The 21,252-nt window shown below is 43.3% G+C and overlaps 2 protein-coding genes across 3 annotated transcripts in view; both read left to right on the top strand.

Moving 5' to 3' along the window:
* Positions 1 to 21,252, top strand: part of NALCN (sodium leak channel, non-selective) — an 897,007-nt gene that overhangs the window by 343,033 nt on the left and 532,722 nt on the right. The gene's annotated exons all lie outside the window — the stretch shown is intronic.
* LOC309546150 (anaphase-promoting complex subunit 15-like) lies at positions 12,867 to 13,285 on the top strand (the record flags this gene model as incomplete). The annotated part of the gene is made up of 1 exon (XM_082245689.1): positions 12,867 to 13,285. One exon carries the CDS (start codon positions 12,867 to 12,869, stop codon positions 13,239 to 13,241), a length of 375 nt encoding a protein of 124 aa, XP_082101815.1. The 3' UTR covers positions 13,242 to 13,285.

The following is a 21,252-nucleotide window of genomic DNA, read 5'->3' as shown; positions in this document are numbered from 1 at the left end:
AATGATTGGTCTATGGACCCCCTAGTCATTACAATCATATTCCTAGCATTCTCCTGCCCCCTCAATTGGCTTTTGCTAATGGTTCTGGTCCAATCATGGGCTTTTAAAGCCAATTTCCTGTCCCATTGCATTTTGGTCAGTTCTGGTTGCTGAATTCCGAACTTTTCGGGCAAAAAGTTCTAAATTCGGCCGAACCTCGAACAGCCAATGTTCGGGTCGATCCGATGGTCGACCCGAACCGTTCGATCATCCCTATTCCTCAATAGTAATTGCCCCTTCCAAGGTAGATGCCTGCTCCGCTGTAAGGGTGGGCATTCCTGATTCTTGGAGGTAGATCTCTGATAATTCCCTTCCTTCGCTAGGGGAAGTTATTCTCTCAGGGGTTGTTATGTTATAAAGAGAATGATAAAATTAATAGAACTCGTCCACAATAGCAGACGAGGTATGAACCTCTCGTCCACCAGGCGTTTGTATATGAGATATATGTGTTCTCTTTCTCGGGCCCCTTAAAGCCTGTGCAAGCATCGCACCTGGTTTATTTGAAAATTCATAGTAGTGTCTCCTAGCCCATGCCATAGCTCTAATCGTCTTCTGAAACAGGAGGTGATTTAATTCTTCTCTGGCTTGAGTTAAGGGGACAAGTTTTTCCGCAGCTAGGGATTGCTTGTGTTGTTTACTAAGAGATTCTATCCGTGAGAAGAGGGCTGTCAATCTACTTTCCTGTTCCCTTTTACGTTGAGCACCTATTCGCATAAGGACCCCACGAATTACGCATTTATGTGCCTCCCAGATTACAGATGGGGATAGTGAGTCATCCATATTATCTTTAAAATAGAAATCGCAGACTCTATCTCCACCCTGACTTCCGGGAACTGGAGTAATGACTCATTGAGCCTCCAAGTACATGGTTTTACATGTCCAGATTCCCATGCAATAACTACGTGGACAGGAGCGTGGTCTGATATAGAAAATGAATCGATATGCGAGGAGATAACCAAGGGGAGATCACTTTGAGGGAGTAAAATGCGATCTATTCGAGTGTAGACATTGTGGATCGGAGAGTAGTAGGTATAATCCCGCTCAACTGGGTGCATCAGTGTCCAAGGGTCAGTCAGGTCAAGGAGAGACAGTTCCCGCTGCAGTCGGCGTAACCGGGTATGGGAAATACATGAACTTCCCCTGGAAGAATCCAGGAGGGGTTCAGGTATAAAATTAAAGTCTCCACCCATCACGAGGTGCCCTTCTTAAAACCCCAAAACTACCGGAATCAATTGTTGTAAGAAAGATATATTATCTGAGTTAGGCAGATAAACATTTAACCACTTAAGCCCCGGAGGATTTGGCTGCTAAAGGACCAGACCCCTTTTTTCAACTTGGCACTTCGTGACTTTAACTGATAATTGCTCGGTCATGCAATGCTGTACCTAAACGAAATTTACGTCCTTTTTTTCCCACAAACAGAGCTTTCTTTTGGTGGCATTTGATCACCTCTGCGCTTTTTATTTTTTGCGATATTAATAAAAAAAGAGCGAAAATTTTGCAAAAAAATGACATTTTCAACTTTGTCTTTTAAAAAATATCCAATATACTCAATTTATGTCATTTTTTTTGGCCAAAATATATTTAGCTACATGTCTTTGACAAAAAAAAAATCAATGAGCGTATTTTTATTGGTTTGCGCAAAAGTTATAGCGTCTACAAACTATGGTGTAAATACTGAAATTTACGAAGCTTTAATTTCTGACTGCCTATCTCATTTCATGAAGTGCTAAAATGGCGGGGCAGTACAAAACCCCCCCAAACTACCACTTTTTGGAAAGTAGACATCCTAAGGAATGTTCTGAGAGGCATGTTGAGCTCATTGAATATTTTATTTTTTTGTCACAGGTGTTTGAAAAATGACTAAAAAAATTTTTTTTTTTTTTTTTACACAAAGTTGTCATTGAAATGATATATTGCTCACACATGCCATGGGTATATGTGTAATTACACCCCAAAATATATTCTGCTGCTTCTCCTGAGTACAGGGATACCACATATGTGAGACTTTTTGGGAGCGTAGCTGTGTACGGGAGCCGGAAAACAAATCACCACCATCAGAATTTCAAAGGGCGTACATTTTTCATTGCATTTTCTCACTACCTATAACGGTTTAGGAGGCCCTGAAATGTCAAGATGCCACAAAACCCCCCCAAATGACCCCATTTTGGAAAGTAGACACCCCAAGCTGTTTGCTGAGAGGCATGGTGAGTCCATGGAATATTTTATATTTTGCCACAAGTTTCGGGAAAATTACAATTTTTTTTTTTAATTTTTTTTTTTTACACAACGTTGTCACTAAAAGATAAATTTCTCACACATGACATGGGTATATGTGGAATGACACCCCAAAATACATTCTGCCGCTTCTCCTGAGTATGGGGATGCCCCATGTGTGAGACTTTTTGGGAGCCTAGCTGTGTACAGGACCGCGAAAACCAATCAACACTCTCAGGTTTTCTAATGGCGTAAATTGTTCATGTCACCTCTGCACTACCTGTCGCAGTTTCGGAGGCCCTAAAATTCCAAGATAGCACAAAACCCCCCCAAATGACCCCATTTTGAAAAGTAGACACCCCAAGCTATTTGCTGAGAGGCATGGTGAGTCCATGGAATATTTTATATTTTGCCACAAGTTCCGGGAAATATATATATATATATATTTTTTTTTTTTTTTTACACAAAGCTGTCAGTAAATGATATATTGCTCACACATGCCATGGGTATATGTGAAATGACACCCCAAAATACATTCTGCTGCTTCTCCTGAGTACAGGGATACCCCATGTGTGAGACTTTTTTGCAGTCTAGCCGAGTACAGGACCCCGAAAACCAACCTCCACTTTCAGGCTTTCCAAAGGCGTAAATTGTTGATTTCACTCCTGACTACCTATCACAGTTTCGGAGGCCCTAAAATTCCAAGATAGCACAAAACCCCCCCAAATGACCCCATTTTGGAAAGTAGACACCCCAAGCTGTTTGCTGAGAGGCATGGTGAGTCCATGGAATATTTTATATTTTGCCACAAGTTCCGGGAAATATATATATATATATATATTTTTTTTTTTTTTACACAAAGCTGTCAGTAAATGATATATTGCTCACACATGCCATGGGTATATGTGAAATGACACCCCAAAATACATTCTGCTGCTTCTCCTGAGTACAGGGATACCCCATGTGTGAGACTTTTTTGCAGTCTAGCCGAGTACAGGACCCCGAAAACCAACCTCCACTTTCAGGCTTTCCAAAGGCGTAAATTGTTGATTTCACTCCTGACTACCTATCACAGTTTCGGAGGCCCTAAAATTCCAAGATAGCACAAAACCCCCCCAAATGACCCCATTTTGGAAAGTAGACACCCCAAGCTGTTTGCTGAGAGGCATGGTGAGTCCATGGAATATTTTATATTTTGCCACAAGTTCCGGGAAATATATATATATATATATTTTTTTTTTTTTTTTACACAAAGCTGTCAGTAAATGATATATTGCTCACACATGCCATGGGTATATGTGAAATGACACCCCAAAATACATTCTGCTGCTTCTCCTGAGTACAGGGATACCCCATGTGTGAGACTTTTTTGCAGTCTAGCCGAGTACAGGACCCCGAAAACCAACCTCCACTTTCAGGCTTTCCAAGGGCGTAAATTGTTGATTTCACTCCTGACTACCTATCACAGTTTCGGAGGCCCTAAAATTCCAAGATAGCACAAAACCCCCCCAAATGACCCCATTTTGGAAAGTAGACACCCTGAGCTATTTGCAGAGAGGCATGTTGAGTGTTTTGCAGATCTCACTTTTTGTCACAAAGTTTTGGAAATTGAAAAAAGAGGAAAAAAAATGCATTTTCCTGTTTTTTCTTCATTTTCCAAAAAAAATGAGAGCTGCAAAATACTCACCATGCCTCTCAGCAAATAGATTGGAGTGTCTACTTTGCAAAATTGGGTCATTTGGGGGGGTTTTGTGCTATCTTGGAATTTTAGGGCCTCCGAAACTGTGATAGGTAGTCAGGAGTGAAATCAACAATTTACGCCCTTGGAAAGCCTGAAAGTGGAGGTTGGTTTTCGGGGTCCTGTACTCGGCTAGACTGCAAAAAAGTCTCACACATGGGGTATCCCTGTACTCAGGAGAAGCAGCAGAATGTATTTTGGGGTGTCATTTCACATATACCCATGGCATGCGTGAGCATTATATCATTTACTGACAACTTTGTGTTAAAAAAAAAAAAAAAATTATTTTCCCGAAACTTGTGGCAAAATATAAACTATTCCATGGACTCACCATGCTTCTCAGCCAATAGCTTGGAGTGTCTACTTTGCAAAATGGGGTCATTTGGGGGGGTTTTGTGCTATCTTGAAATTTCAGGGCCTCTGAAACTGTGACAGGTAGTCAGGGGTAAAATCAGCAATTTACGCCATTAGAAAACCTGAAGATGTGGATTGGTTTTCGGGGGCGCGTACACAGCTACGCTGCCAAAAAGTCTCACACATGGGGTATCCCTGTACTCAGGAGAAGCAGCAGAATGTATTTTGGGGTGTCATTTCACATATACACATGGCATGTGTGAGCAATATATCATTTAGTGACAACTTTCTGTAAAAAAACAACAAAAAAAAAAGAAATAATAATTTTCCCGACACTTGTAGCAAAATATAAAATATTCCATGGACTCACCATGCCTCTCAGCAAATAGCTTTGGGTGTCTACTTTTCAAAAAGGGGTCATTTGGGGGGTGTTTGAACTGTCCCGGCATTTTATGCTCAATCTTATCCACACATCACCCACTCTTCTAACCACTTGAAAACCAAGCCTTTTCTGTGCCTTTTTGTTTACATGAAAAAATATTTTTTTTTTACTAGAAAATTACTTTGAACCCCCAAACATTATATATTTCTTTAAAGCAGAGGCCCTATAGAATAAAATGGGGGATGTTGCAAATTTTTTTGTCACACGGTATTTGCGCACAGATTTTCCAAACGCAATTTTTGCGAAAAAAATACATTTTTTTTTAATTTATTTCACAAATACACTATATAATTCCAATTTTTTTGGTAAAATTTAAAAGATGATCTTATGCCGAGTTCATAGACACCTGACATGACATGCTTTAAAAATTGCGCACGCCTGCGCAGCGGCAACAACGTACGTACATTTTTAAAAACTTTAAAAGTCTCTACAGGTTACCACTTTAGACTTACAGAGGAGGTCTACTGCAAAAATTACTGCACTCGATCTGGCGATCGCGGCGATACCTCACATGCATGCTGAAATTGCGGTTTACATATGACACTAGACCAACGCTTGCGTGTGCCATTGCGTGCAAGCACGGGGGGAAAGGGGGGGGGCTCAATTTTTTTTTTTTTTTTTTTTTTTTTTTTGCTTTTTTATGTTATTTTGACACCTTTCCTTTAATTTTTTTTTTTTAAATCATTTTTATTGTTATCACAGTGAATTTAGATATCCCCTATGATAGCAATCGGTAGTGACAGGTACTCTTTTTTAAAAAAAATTGGGGTCTTTTATACTCTAGATCTCTCCTCTGACCTTAATGTATCTGACCACGCCAAAATTGGTGTGATAAAATACTTTCCCAATTTCCCAATGGCCCTGTTTATTTCTGGCGAAAAAGAAGTCATGAAATGCTCGTAGCCTCCGGCATCTTAGGCCATAGAGATGATTGGAGCCATTCTAATCTTCAATTAGCTCTATGGTTAGATAACTGAACCACCGGCTGCACTCTCGGGTTAACCGGTGGGACAGGAGAGCCCGAGAAAAACCACGGAAGGCTTCGGAAGGCGGCGGTGGGGGGGGGGAGACCCCTCCCACTGCATGTAAAAGCAGTCTAGCGGCCAATTACCTGCTAGGATTGCTTTTACATGTTAGCCGACCGCTGGCTGTAAAAAACGATACCAAGATGATGCCTAAATCTGCAGGCATCATCCTGGTACAACCACTCAAAGTCCAGCAACGTACCAGTACATTGCTGGTCCTTGTTTGGCATATAGGTTTTTTTTTTTTTCATGCAGCCTGTGGGCTGAACGGAAAAAAAGAGAACCTATCAGAAATCAGCACAGGAATAATGCGTAGTATTACTCATCATTAACCGCCCAAACAACCACCCACTGAATTTAATGATGGGTATACACGACACTATCCACGTATACCAAAATAGGATTTTAACTGCAGTGCTGAAATCAGAAAATCACCACAGCTGCTATCAGCAAAGGTATCCATATATGCTGAGCGCAAACACTGTTTGTGTCAGAATATATAAAATCAATGCGTGGTAGCCGACGAGGGACCTGCAAGAGAAACAGGTCACAAAAGAATGAAAAAACAAACAAAGTACATTAAAAAAAAGTACATTAGGAAGAGTAGGACATATAAAATGACTGACACAACAAAAGTTTTTGGATTCTCATCATTAACCGCCCAAACAACCACCCACTGAATTTAATGATGGGTATACACGGCGCTATCCACGTATACCAAAATAAGATTTTAACTGCAGTGCTGAAATCAGAAAATCACCACAGCTGCTATCAGCAAAGGTATCCATATATGCTGAGCGCAAACGCTGTTTGTGTCAGAATATATAAAATCAATGCGTGGTAGCCGACAATTACCTGCAAGAGAAACAGGTCACAAAAGAATGAAAAAACAAACAAAGGACATTGAAAAAAGTATAGTAGGAAGGAGTAGAAGGACATATAAAATTACTGACACCACAACAGTTTTTGGATCCTTTTATTTTACTTTCTAACTGTTCCTTTATTTCTTGATTTGGGAGGGAGTGCGATCTTCTGCGATCTTCTCTTCCAGCTTGGGTCTCTCAAAATGTCGATGGACATCCAACATCCTTCGAGACCCTGTGTTTGTGTGCCCTACACTGTGTCGTGCTGTACCCTACACTAATACTCCACTAGTGTATGGTAGCGCTCAAAACATTCCCCGATGCAGAGACCAGGATGGTCAGGACATTTGGGACAATAATAACGGGTGTCACGCCTAAATCCGCGCCTGCTACAGACACGACATCGTCTTTGGGGTCGTATTTGGGTAGGGGTACTCGGGAGGGCATAAGGAAAATGCCTCTCATGCAGCCGGCTCACTGCATCTGGAAGGGGAAGTTGGGCAGGCATGCCTCCTGGGTACAGGTAGGCAAGGATGACCGCTTCCTGGAATTCCCGGAAGGGTCCAGTTCGTCCTGACGCCTTGTATAGGACAAAGGCGTTCAGCATAGCCAATTGGAAAAGGTAAACAGACACTTTTTTGTACCAGCGTCTGGCTTTACGGGCAACTAAATACGGCGCCAAAAGCTGGTCGTTAAGGTCCACCCCTCCCATGTTAAGGTTATATTCGTGGACACAGAGGGGTTTCTCCATAACGCCAGTTGCCGTAGGGATTTGGACTGTCGTGTCTGCGTGAAGGGAGGACAGAACATAAACATCCCGTGTATCCTTCCACTTCACCGCAAGTAATTTGTCCGTTTTCAAGCAGGCTCTCGCCCCCCGACTAAGACGGGAATTAACAAGCCGTTGGGGGAAGCCCCGGCGATTAGGTCGCACGGTGCCACATGCGCCAATTTGTAAATCAAGCAGGTGACTAAATAGTGGCACGCTTGTGTAAAAATTGTCCACGTACAAATGGTACCCCTTTCCGGATAAGGGTGACACCAAGTCCCAAACAATCTTACCGCTGCTCCCTATGTAGTCTGGGCAGTTCGGGGGCTCCACAGTGCTATCTTTTCCCTCATAGACACGGAAATTAACTGTATAGCCTGTGGCCCTGTCACAGAGCTTATACAACTTGACCCCGTATCTGGCACGCTTGCTGGGGAGGTACTGTTTGATAGCAAGACGGCCAGTAAATTTAATCAGGGACTCGTCAATGCAGACAACTTGTTCGGGGGTAAACAAGGCTGCAAACCGCTGATTGAAGTGGTCTATGAGGGGCCGAATTTTGTGGAGCCGATCGTATGCAGGGTCTCCCCGAGGACGACAGATTTCATTGTCGCTGAAATGCATAAATCGCAGAATTTGCTCGTATCTCCCCCTGGACATGGAGGCAGAGTACATGCGCATATGGTGAGCTGGGCTAGTGGACCAATATAGCCGCAATTCACTTTGTTTAGTTATGCCCATGTGGAGGGAAAGGCCCAGAAAGATCTTAAATTCGGAAACCGTTATAGGATTCCAGCCGAATCGTCTGGCAAGGTGCGAATTTGGGTTGGCGGCGATAAATTGTTGAGCATATAAATTTGATTGATCCACAATAGATCTGAAAAGATCTTCCGTGAAGAACAGCTCAAAAAAGTTCAGGGGCGTAAAACCAGCTGTCTCCACGTGGATTCCAGGTTGGGCGGTGAATGGGGGAAGTACTGGCGCTGTAGAATCAGTGGGTTGCCAATTGGGATATGCCAGCGCATCAGGGAGGGCACTATGGGCTCTACGGGCCTGTCTTCGAATACGCGGTGGCTGCGGGCCACTACTTGTGCTAGCCACCGCACCAGCTTCAACTGCACTTAGGGGACTCGCCACGTCACCAGGTCTTACTGCAGTGCTGGTTGTACTAGGTCCAGGTTGTACTAGGCCGCTGGCGCTTGCCAGGTCGCCAGAAGGATGAGCGGCACTAGTACCCACACTCTGCTCCATACGAGCACCCTGCGATTCCTGCATTTCAACAACACCAGAATGGGGTCGGGTACGCCTGGGTCTAACAGGGACCCATCTGTCGTCGGAGCTGTCTGTCAGGGAGCCGCTGCTGTCATCTGGTTCGTATAATGACCCTGATTCTGCCGGTGAGGCTTCCCCATCGCTCTCACCTGACATGGACATTATACTGTAAATAGCTTCATCACTGTACGAACGTTTAGACATTTTGGTAACTAAATTTACCCGTACAGTGATGCGACTCACAGGTAATAAAAGCACCTGGTTGTCGAAGACTATTTCAAGCGCTACCAAAAAAACTGCTAATGCTAGCAGGGATCAGGCCTGACTCTGCTAACACAGCGGTTTTGTGTCTTGTGTTTTTTGTAAGTGACAGTAATCTATTGATTACTACACTTACCTGGGTGAAAGGGTTAAACGCAGGTGCTGGCCGGAATCAGTGCTGATCGTGCAAACACCGCGTTTTGGGAACCCTAAACTATGGGGGCGCTAGTATAGCTCTGATCAGATCAGATATTGATCTGTTCAAACACTATACTAGAAATGGAAGTGTAGGTGCGTGCGTGCGTGTGTGGTGATCAAGGGGTTACTTCTAAACTATGCGCCGGGGATCTGGGGGGGGGGTGGCGGGGACCCTAAACCTCCTTTGGGAAAGAAACTAGCTAGCTAGAGCAACCTCAAGTCACAATGACACCAATACAAAAATACAGTAAAAACAGTATATTATGTGTGTATTAGTGCTAATGTGACAGAGGGTGTAGGGGTTAACGGGATGTGATCAGGGGGGGATCAGGGGTTTAAATCTTTATTGGAAGGGGCTGGCGGGTATCCTAAGGATAAAAGGAACGGTGGCAAGCGCTAAACCTGGTCACAAGTCACACTTATACGGGTATATAGAAAATGCTATATACTGTATACAGTGTGCGTTGTGGCAGGGGGTGTAGGGGTGATCAGGAGGGGATCAGGGGATTAAATCTTTATTGGGCGGGTGGGGGGGACCCTAAACCTGCTTGGGACACAAACTTAGTCGCCTGCGCTAATTCTGATCACAATGACACTAATACAAAAATACAAAAACACAGTATATTACGTTTGTATTAGTGCTGATGTGACAGAGGGTGTAGGGGTTAACTAGCGGTGATCAGGGGGGGATCAGGTGGGATCAGGGGCTTAAATCTTTATTAGGGGGGGGTGGCGGGTAATTCAAGTGGAAAAAGGGGGGTCGCAAGCGCTAGACCTGACCACAAATCACACTTATACGGGTATATAGCAAAATGCTATATACTGTATACGGTGTGTGTTATGGCAGGGGGTGTAGGGGTGATCAGGGGGGGTCAGGGGCTTAAATCTTTATTGGGCGGGTGGCGGGGACCCTAAACCTTCTTGGGACAGAAACTTAGTCGCCTGCGCTAATTCTGATCACAATGACACTAATACAAAAATACAATAACACCGTATATTGCGTTTGTATTAGTGCTGATGTGACAGAGGGTGTAGGGGTTAACGGCGGTGATCAGGGGGGGTTCAGGGGGGATCAGTGGGTTAAATCTTTATTAGGGGGGGGTGGGGGGTAATTTGAGTGGAAAAGGGGGGGTCGCAAGGGCTACACCTGTTCACAAATCACACTTATACAGGTATATAGGTATATGCTATATGCTGTATATAGTGTGTGTTGTGTCAGGTGCTGTAGGGGTTAATTGGGGGGGCGATCGGGGGTGAAATGTGCCTATCTAACTGTGTATGTACGTGCTTGGTGCTGTACTTACAATTAGATGTGCTCTCCTCTCACGCTGGATCCAAAAAGACCGTTGGGAGGGGAGGGCACATCTCCTCTAAGCCTGTGTTTACATTTCACAGGCTTAGAGGGAGATCTGATTGGGCAGGACCGATCAACAGGTCCAGACCAAAAATGATTGGCCTGGACCTGATGACTGATCGGTTCTGAACCCAATCGAGTCATCGGCGGGACCGCGGGTGCGCGCGCGCGCGCGCCAGAGCGGCGAAGGCTAGTGACGTACCGCTACGTCACTCTGCCTGGCCGGGGCTGACCGCCGCAGTATATAGTCGTGCGGCGGTCGGCAACCGGTTAATAAAGTTACCGTTGTCTGACCCTTCCCTTAATCAACAAAAATCTTCCACCTGGGTCTATCAGCTCCTCTTTAAACACCCAGGGCAAAAATTTAGAGAATACTCACACCTTTTGATTTGGGTATTGGTGAGGGAGCATGATACACCCAGGGGAAATCCCTATTATATAGCCTGGGGATGGCATCTTTCTGAAAATACGTTTCCTGTAAAAATGCCATATGTGAATGACTGTGTTTTAAATCTGATAGAAGATGTGACTGTTTCTCTGGGGTGGCTAAACCTCTTACATTAAGGGTGGTTACTTTATATCCTGGGACTGCTCGTGCAGGGCTAGGTGACATGGTTACCCTGGAGGCCCAAAACAAACAAAAAAAAAAATGTTTTAAAGAAACCCCACCAATACTGGTATTACTAAAATTGGTTATACCGTAACTGAGCGCAACCAGACACTTCCTAATGTTGGAGAAGTGATCAGCAAAATGCCGTAAGATATAAGGTTTTCACCGGCAAGCAAAAAAATATTTAAAAAATAAATGAGAAAAGAGAAAAAAAAGAAAAGATAATAAGGAGATGTGACCATAGGGTGTCGGCCTACAAAACATCTTACTCATTTTTGAGCTACAACCCCCCTGCACACACATTCAATACTTAATTTTTAAATAATCTGAATTGACAATTATGTCCCCCTTCCTTACCCTCACCCCCCCCCACCCCCACCCCCATAGGCAACATCCCCAGAGTCACTTCTTCTAATGGACCGGGACCCTCTCTCCGGGGATGTCTAAACCGTGACATGGGGGATCCCCATGAGATCCGGCTCCACGGATTGCTGAGCCAGTTGGGAATTGATATTAGAGGGGTCTCCAAGAAAGAGAATAGCTTGGGTATCTGTTTATGCCATCTCAAAGCAAATGAGTTTCCATTTCGTGAAACCACCAAATGAAACGGGTGACCCTAATGATATGTAGCGCCCGCCTTTCGAATTTCAGCTAGCAATGGTTTTAATATGGCCCTCATCCACAGAGTGAAGCGTGAGAGGTCTGCTAGGAGCCGTATTGGGGCTCCTTTAAAGTCTATAGGACCTTGATTCCATGCATGTCGCATAATATCTTCCTTGAGGGAGTAGAAATGTATTCTGACCAATACATCACGTGGATGGTCTTCTCCTACGCTGCGGGTGCCTGTATTCCATGTACTCTGTCTATTTCGATCTCCTCTGTAGGAGGGCGCTCCAACAATTTGTTAAATATCCCCAAAGCTGCCGTCTTTAATTCGGGGGCCCAGAACTGTTTCTGGGACCCCCCGCAGCCTAATATTATTTCTCCGGCTGCGATTTTCACTGTCATTCTGTTAGAGTTGCAAAATGGTTCGTTGATTCTGTATATGGACCTGTGCGTTTTCTATAGCATTAACTCTGGTTTCCAATATAGATTAGGCCACCCCCACAGCCACTACTTTGTTATCTATTTGTGTAAATTGCTGTTTTATGGCATTAATTTCAAAAGAAAGATTACTCACAATCGATGCTGCCATCTCATTTATATCCTTTGTCAGTATTAGTAAGAGCAGTTCTCTCCATTCTGAAGGCTGAGGGTTTTCCAATTGACCAGGGGATGGATGATCATCCATTGTGTCTGCCAGTGGTTTGTCCATTATGGAGGTCGACTGTGGGGAGCCTCGAGGGGAAGCAGAGGTATCCGTTAAATGGCCCTGTGCCAGTTTAGAAAGCTTTTTCAGCGAGGTATGGCCGATGTTGAGTGGACGCGGCGGCGCCATCTCAGCTGGAGAGGAGACACACTGAGCTGCGCGTCGCCGGGGGAAGTATGTCGCAATGTCCGGTCTCCAAGGGCTTCGCAGGGTTATCAGAGACTGACATGTGCAGAGGTTCAAGGCAGGGTCAGGTTAGCTGGCTGCATGAGGCCAGAGCACTGCTGTGGATCACAGAGCTCCCGAGGAACACACCCTTATTGCATCATTACTGAGCCACACCCCCCGGTGAGGCCAATTTAAGTTACCAGTGAGAGGAGCTTAAAGAGGTGTGGTTACGAAAAAGGCCAACTCAATGCTCCAGATCATGTCCACCCTCTTCCCATCGCTCCTCCCACAAGTCACCGACTCTCTGTGGTTCAATCTGGACCGGCCGTGTGTGGATGAGAACGAGCTGCAGCAACAGGAGCAACAGCACCAGGCCTGGCTTCAGAGCATCGCAGAGAAAAACAACAACCTGGTGCCCATAGGAAAGCCCGCCCCTGAGCCCTACCATGAGGAGGAGGAAGAGGACGATGAGGATGACGAGGACAGTGAGGAGGATTCGGAGGACGATGAAGACATGCAGGACATGGATGAGATGAACGATTATAACGAGTCTCCAGATGACGGTGAGATTGAGGCCGACATGGAGGGAGCTGAGCAGGACCAGGACCAGTGGATGATCTGATTGGACGAGGCCTGAGACAATCTACTGATACTTCGTCTCATCAGTCCCCGAACATCCACAAAAAAACTGCTTGTAAATGTATTAACCCACTTAAGAGCTATACATTGGTTTTGGTTGACACCCCTTCTGAGTTGGGGTCCTTCCACGCAGCGTGGCCTTGGCCACACCTACAGATTGAGCGTACCCTCATTACATCCCAGACGGGACGCCGGGTCGATCCCATATATGTATTGCATTTGCTAAATGTTGTTTGTATGTTATATACAGCAGTCTTGTATCTCAATGTACCTTGTTTTATCTAGGCATGCACCTAATACTTTCACTGCATATTGCTGTATCATGTTTATTTTGCCTTCAATAAAAAAACGCTTAAAAAGAACAAAAAAAAAAAAAGAGGTGTGGTTACATAAAAAAAAGCCTTCTTGTACCCATAAAATATGCTTAGGCTGCTGTGCCATAAGTTAGAGTTTTACAGACATGTACTCTACAAGTCACAGCCCAAAATGTTTTTAAAAAATGAGATGATTATTTAGGTCAGAAGTATGTAATGTACAATATAGTGTACAAAGTGCAGGAGTGAGTCTTAAATGCACATTATAGCGAAGGATTTGTCAACTTTTTTACATTGGAGGAATCCATGGCAAAAATGATTGAGATTGCAGGGAGCCCTTGAAAAAATGAGCACACCAATGCACACAACATGGAAGGCACAACAATGCACATTATATGGAAGGCACAGCAATGCATGTTACATGAAAGGTACGGAAGGACACATTGCTGCAACTAAAAGGCAGACAGAGCCAGGAATGCTGGATGAGACAGTCTAAGGGACCAGCGAGTAGCCAAGGTTAAGGCCTAAGCAGCAGCACCGCTGAATAGGGGGCATTATTTTTGTGTTATTTCTTTTGATGGAGGAAACCCCTGTGTGGGCACATTTTCTGTTGAACTTTTGTTTTTATTAAAAGTGGGATGACAAGCCATAAAACAAAGTTCAGACTAGCAGGATCTCACCTAAATTACTACTACAACTGAGCTGAATTCCCCAATATCACAATATATACAGTATCTAAATATATATATAATATTTTTTTTTCATCTTATCGGTTTGCGGATGAAAAACGGACATAATGCATGTCAATGGGATTGCGGATGTCAGCGGATGACCATCCGCTGACATCCGATTTGCGTCCTTTCCGATCAGTTCCGTTTTTTTGAACGGAAGAGAACCCTATTTTTCTTCCGTTTAAAAAACGGAACGGACGCAATAACAGATGTCAGCGGTAATATCCGCTGAAATCCGCAATCCCATTGACATACATTATCTCTGTTTATCATCCGCAAATGGATGGGATGATAAACGGACTTACAGAACGGACACTTCAAAGTGTCATCCGTGTCCGTTTAAAAAGAAAAAAAAAGTGACTGAGCGGAGGAAAATATGGACCGCCCCATGTGAAAGGACCCTAACTGACCAGATCAATATCCCAGGAGTTTAATTGACTTGATGCTATACTCTGATTAAAAAGTGTTCCTTTAATTTTTTTGAGCAGTGTAGTTCAGAATAAGCCAAGATTGATTCATAGAGAACTGCATTCCCTAGCATTCATCAGAATACATTTGTGTCACACTCAATCGATGTAAGCAGTTTATATCTTAGCAATAGAGATGAGGGGCAGCCCAAATTGAAAGAAAATTATGTTTTCACATATTATTGATTTGGCATAGCTTAGGAGTACTATGTAGTTTTGGCAGCAGGTGTATATCTCAAAGAAGAATTTCACTTTCAGATGGCAGTGTGAAACTTTCCTTGGCAAACATTTTCTGTCATTTCTATTTTTAGGTAGGAATAGAAACACTACTATTCAAGTATTATATTAGCAAAACATTTTTTAGATAAAAGCAAAATTAAGACAGTCGTCATCCCATAACAGAAAGGGGTTTCATGACAGGATCACTAGGTGGTATTATTTTAATTAAAGCCACATATTAAGGATAGGCTTTATTTTATTTTTTTAATTAGGCAATCAAGCTGAATATACTGTATAACTGATTCCTCCATTCAAGGGGTGGCTAGAGCAGGGGTGTCAATCTCAATTTCACCACGGGCTGCATCAGCAGTATGGTTGACCTCAAAGGCCCAGTTGAATAGGTGTGCTGTGTACAGAGTGCAGAGTTCAGGGGTGTGCTGTGTACAGAGTGCAGGGTTTTAGGGATGCACCATGGTAAATATGTAATTTACCAGCCCTTCCTTTTCTGAATGAACACAGTGAGTGATTGGTATTGATCACTTATATGTCCATTCATAACTGAAGCATAATAAACAGTTTTTACCATGTTTCAGTTTGTAAATGGACAGGAAGCCGCTTGAACACTTCCCATTCATTCATTGTCCAGTCCAGTGCAGCTGAAGAAAGGGAACTATAGAATTTCTTTCCTCTAACCCCTTTTTCTGTCTTTTTCAGTCTCAAAAGTGGACATTAGGGGTCTGTTAAGACCCCTGATGTTTCACCAAAACCCCTAAAAAATGTAAAAATATAATTTAAACAAATAATAATGTAAAACAAAATTAAAAAAAAATAAGTAAAATAAAAAAATAAGAAGGCCTGGCTCGCAGTCTGCGCTCTAATTCAACCCAAAGGTGTTCTGTCGATTTGAGGTCAGGACCCAGGCCAGTCAAGTTCCTCCACGTCAAACTCGCTCATCCATGTCTTTATGGACCTTGTGAAGAGAAACCTCTTAAGGCGTTAGCATACCAAAACATTTTGGACAATTTTATGCCCCCAATATTGTGGGAACAGTTTGGGGATGACCCCTTCCAGTCCATAAAGACATGAATGAGTGAGTTTGGGATGGAGGAACTTGACTTGCCTGCCCAGAGTCCTGACCTCAGCCTGAACACCTTTGGGATGAATTAGAATGGAGACTGTGAGCCAGGCCTTCTCGTCAAACATCAGTTTGTGAGTAGATGATTTTAATTTTTATCTAAATAAACTCGCTGAGGATAATGCGCTAGGCTGGTGCGCCCTTTTCTTTGCTTTGTATTTTCGTCAAACATCAGTGCCTGACCTCACAAATGTGCTTCTGGAAGAACATTCCCATAGACAAATTCCTGAACCTTGTGGACAGCCTTTCCAGAAGAGTTAAAGCTGTTATAGCTGCAAAGGGTGGGCTAACTCATTATTGAAACCTACAGACTAAGACTGGGATGCCATTAAAGGGATTTTTTTTTTCTCTTAACCACTTCTGGACCAGAAGGTTTTGCTCCCTTAATGACCAGGCCATTTTTTGCGATTCGGCACTGCGTTACTTTAACTGACTATTGCGCGGTCACGCAACACCATAACCTAACAAAATTAATGTCCTTTTTTCCCACAAATGGAACTTTCTTTTGGTGGTATTTGATCACCTCTGCGATTTCTATTTTTAACAAAAAAACTAAATTTTAACAAAAAAACAGCGACAATTCTGAAAAAAATATTTTTTTTCACTTTCTGCTATATAACATCCCCCCCCCCCCCCCCCAAAAAAAAAAATCACATCTTTTCATCCTTTTGGGCCAATTTGTATTCTGTTACAAATTTTTGGTAAAAAAAAAATCCCAATAAGTGTATTTTGCACAAAAGTTATCGTATCTACAAACTAGGGGAAAGATTTATGTCATTTAAATTTTTTTTTTTTTTTTTACTAGTAATGGTGGCGACCTGCGACTTTTAGCGGGACTGCGACATTGCGGTGGACAGATCGGACCTCTAACTGACATTTTTTACACTTTTGGGGGGACCAGTGACATGCAGTAATCAGTGCTAAAAATATGCACTGTTACTGTAATAAGGCAGGGAAAGTATGTAACAAAAAGTGTCTGAAGATAAAATCTACAAGCACCCGCCGGGCGCTAGTGGTCTCAGAAATTCTAAAAGATGATCTTAAATAAATCTGATAAAATATATTAAAATATGTGTATAACACCTCAGTGTACACTAGCAGCCGTTGTAACAAAATGGCATGAGAAAAAAAATGTAAAAAATGCAATCTCTCCTTCACAAAACTAAAACAGCATTATTCACATTCAGCAGCACTTAATCCAAATATTATATGTCCCAATAAAATAGTCCATAAAATATTATAAATAAATATCAAGAGTGTCCATATATGAGTAAACGGTGATTATTTTGTTGTCAGATAGAGAAAAACTCTGAAGAAACGGCAAATCACACCAGTCTTCCTTAGGCGAATCGTTAAATAACCATCACCACACCTTCAGTGCTCTCCATAGGAATAGACACTCACCAGATATCACTTCACTTTAAGCATGTATGCATTGGCTGCATAAGCCCTTTTCCCAACGATATCCAGAAAGTCCTAAAATCTTGAAACCAGGATACCACATGTGCTCACACAGGACGCAGTGATGTCACTCACACTTCTATCTAAATAGAGGGGGGAGGGGTTGGACAGGACGCAGTGATGTCACTCACACTTCTATCTGTATAGAGGGGGGAGGAGTTGGTCCAAGTGTAAGAGTTTTTCTCTATCTGACAACAAAATAATCACCGTTTACTCAATTATGGACACTCTTGATATTTATTTATAATATTTTATGGACTATTTTATTGGGACATATAATATTTGGATTAAGCGCTGCTGAATGTGAATAATGCTGTTTTAGTTTTGTGCAGGAGAGATTGCATTTTTTTACATTTTTTTTTCTACTGGTAGGGAAAGGGTTAACCCAGGGGTGATAAAATGGTTAATTGTGAGCCTAGGGGAGTGTTTTCTAACTGTATGGGGGAGGTACTTATGGAATTAACACAGACACCTGTGATCCTAAATAGGAGGATCATAGGCGCTCTGTGTTCATTCCAGAGACCGTCGTTTTCTCTCAGCGGCGAGCCATTATGAACCGGCATTGTGAATTGGCTTCCCCGCTTCGTAATTGGGGTGGGCGTGCGCCTACATGTATGGGGGTTTGCGCCGCAGAGCCAGCCTGCCACAGTATATCTGTGGTGGGCGGTCAGCAAGCGGTTAAAATAACAAACATATTATACTTACCTCCTCTGTGCAGTTGGTTTTGCACAGGGCAGCCTCGATCATCCTCTTCCCGAGTCCCTTTTCTGCTCTCCTGACCCCTCCCTCCTGTTGAGTGCCCCCACAGCAAGCAGCTTGCTATGGGGGCACCGAAGCTGAGTCACAGCTCCCAAAGTCCATTCAGACATGGAGCTCTGTTTCTGCCCTGCCCCCTCTCTCTCTCTTGCTTGGCTGACTGACTTTGATTGACAGCAGCGGGAGCCAATGGCGCTGCTGCTGTGTCTCAGCCAATCAGGAGGAGAGTCCCAGACGGCCGAGGAACTTGTGGACATCGCTGGAGGAAGATGGGCTTGGGTAAGTACTAGGGGGTGCTGGAGGGCGGCTGCTGCACACGGGGTTTTTTTTTTACCTTAATGCATAGAATGCATTAAGATAAAAACACTTCTGACTTTACAACCACTTTAAAGTTTATGTGCATGTAAAGGCAGGCATCCCAATACTTTTGACAATATAGTGTGTGTATATATATATATATATATATATATATATATATATATATATATATATATATATGTATATACACACACACACACACACACATTCACACATGCATGTGTGTTTGAGTTTTGGGGTGCACACCCATGATGATAACGTTGATCAAATGAACGACTTCTGCCGACTGGGGATGGCCAGACAGTGTTTGAAAGTCAGCGTCTCCCTGCTGAATTTGTCAAATTTCAAACTGTTTATAGCCAGCCTAAAAAGACTGAAAACAACTTCTGATGTACTATTAACATGTTAATGAGATGCTTTTATGTCCTCTGTAGCTAGCTGTTACTGAAAAATTACCCTCTCCTCCTCCCATGATGCAGTGCTTGAACCTAGCAGCAAGTCGCTAGACCATAGCAGGAACACATGAAAGAAGGTTTTTTTGGTGGCAGCCTTGATAAAGGAAAGAGAAACTGGAGGCCGTTGGAGAGTATTTGGTTGAGAGGTGTGCTTTACACAAACACTGTCACATTGTTATCAATGGGCAACGTGGCTGTATCTTTTTTTAATGTTTAATTGAGATTTAATGATTAGTTACCATCTTCTGTAAAGACTGCTACTTTTTTAATATTGTTGCTTTTTGTTACAGTGTGATGTAATGCATTATCACAGTAGTCTAATACGGGTTTTCTTTCCTAAAGGTTAGAATGTGGTCTTTGCAAAGTGATTTTAACACGGCTGTACCCAACATTGGAGATTCTTAGATTATGTAGGGGTTAACTAAAAGGCTAACAGTACTTCTTGGTTTGGGAAGTGTTCTTTATTATACATGGAGTTTTTACTGTATGTTTCTACGAAGAGATGGAGGAAGCAACATGTGTGGTATATTGTACAGTTGGCGTGGTCAGGAAAAAGAGTGTGGTAAACGTTGGTGCTATGGCAGTACTAGTGAGCACAGCAGTGCTGTATCTTGGCCTAGGCCAACAAGGCCCAGGCCGAGGGCGGCACTTTTCTGGGGGGCAGCAAAAAACTGCACCCCGCACAAAAAAAAAAAAACTCCTCCCTGCTCCCACAGGAAAAGGGTCCCTGCTGGCTTGCGCTACACTTTTAGTGTTCTGTCTCAGCATCGATTGTACCTGTGACCCTCTTGTAGACCTCCAGTCTGTAAGTGTGTGCAGCAGGTTGAATGATGGCTTCAACAGATAGTTTACTCAATGAATAAAGACTCCAGAGGTGTTCTCCAATGCTTCTTTATGCTTCAAGTTAGCAAAGACATAAACATAGAGGCTTTTCCATAGGTAAATTTACAATGAAGTTACACAGCTTCCACACTCTGCAGTCTCCTCATAACAACTAAACAAAATGGCAGTTACAGCAGGAAAATGGAGGATGGGAGAAACCATCTAGCCAGAAACAGCAGGGGTGCAAGGAAGATACCAATAACATAGCATAACATAACATGTAATAACAACTGCTAGACAGTTAAAGCTGCGTGGCAGCACACTCCCCGCCTGGTATCGTGAGATACCACTACACAATTATTTTCCATAAACATACAATTAACATTGCATACAGTAGAATGCTATGTAGCCCTCTTCTCTAAGCTAACTATGCTAGAGATCTAAGTGACTCCTTCACATAACACTGAATCAGAATTTTTGGAAGCAGGCATAATTAGGACTGTCTCAGTGACTGGTCTCAGGAAGGTTTTTGGGCTCCCGTCCTTTACAATCCTGACTTCCACACTTCGGACCTTTCCATCATCACTAGCAATGGCCTTTGTAATAACTCCAACTGGCCACTGGATCTGATTGGTTTGCTTTTCTTTTAGAAGAACCAGGTCCCCTTCCTTTAAGTTAGGCTTCTGGGTTTGCCACTTTTTACGTCCTTGAAGAAGTGTGAGGTATTCCCTCCTCCATCTGTCCCAGAAACAATCTGCAAGGTATTGAGCGTATCTCCATTGACGTTTATATATGTCCTTTTCATCAAAGATGCTCTTTGGCGCTAGGATCTGTCCAATTTTCCGGCTCAATAATGCAGCTGGAGTTAAAACAGTTGGACATTCTGGGTCTGTGGATACAGCTGTCAGCGGTCTTGAGTTGATTATTGCTGCGACCTCAGCAAGGAATGTAGTAAGTACTTCATGGGTAAGACGTGAAGAACTCACATCAAGCAACATAGAATCCAGTATGCGCCTTGCCATCCCAATCATACGTTCCCATGCTCCGCCCATGTGTGAAGCGTGTGGTGGGTTGAATTTCCACTGGTCTGCAGTGGCGGAGAAGGTGGCCCTTGGAGGTGGCTCCGTCTGAGAAGCTCGCTCCCGCAGGGGCTTGCCAATGCTCTGGGATGCTCTCTCGCTATAATTGAACTGGTTCGTCAGTTTTCTCTCCTTCTTGTTCCTGGATGGTATTTCCTCACCGTCTGTCCATTCTTCACTAGCCTGAGCGTCAGACTTCCCATCTGTATCTTTGTCTCCCGGCTCTGTGGAGTCGTT

The sequence above is a fragment of the Pelophylax lessonae genome, assembly GCF_965119305.1.
Source record: "Pelophylax lessonae genome assembly, chromosome: 2".
Lineage (NCBI taxonomy): Eukaryota > Metazoa > Chordata > Amphibia > Anura > Ranidae > Pelophylax > Pelophylax lessonae.
Note: the sequence above shows the minus strand (reverse complement) of the source record. Positions and strands in the feature narration are given on the sequence as shown.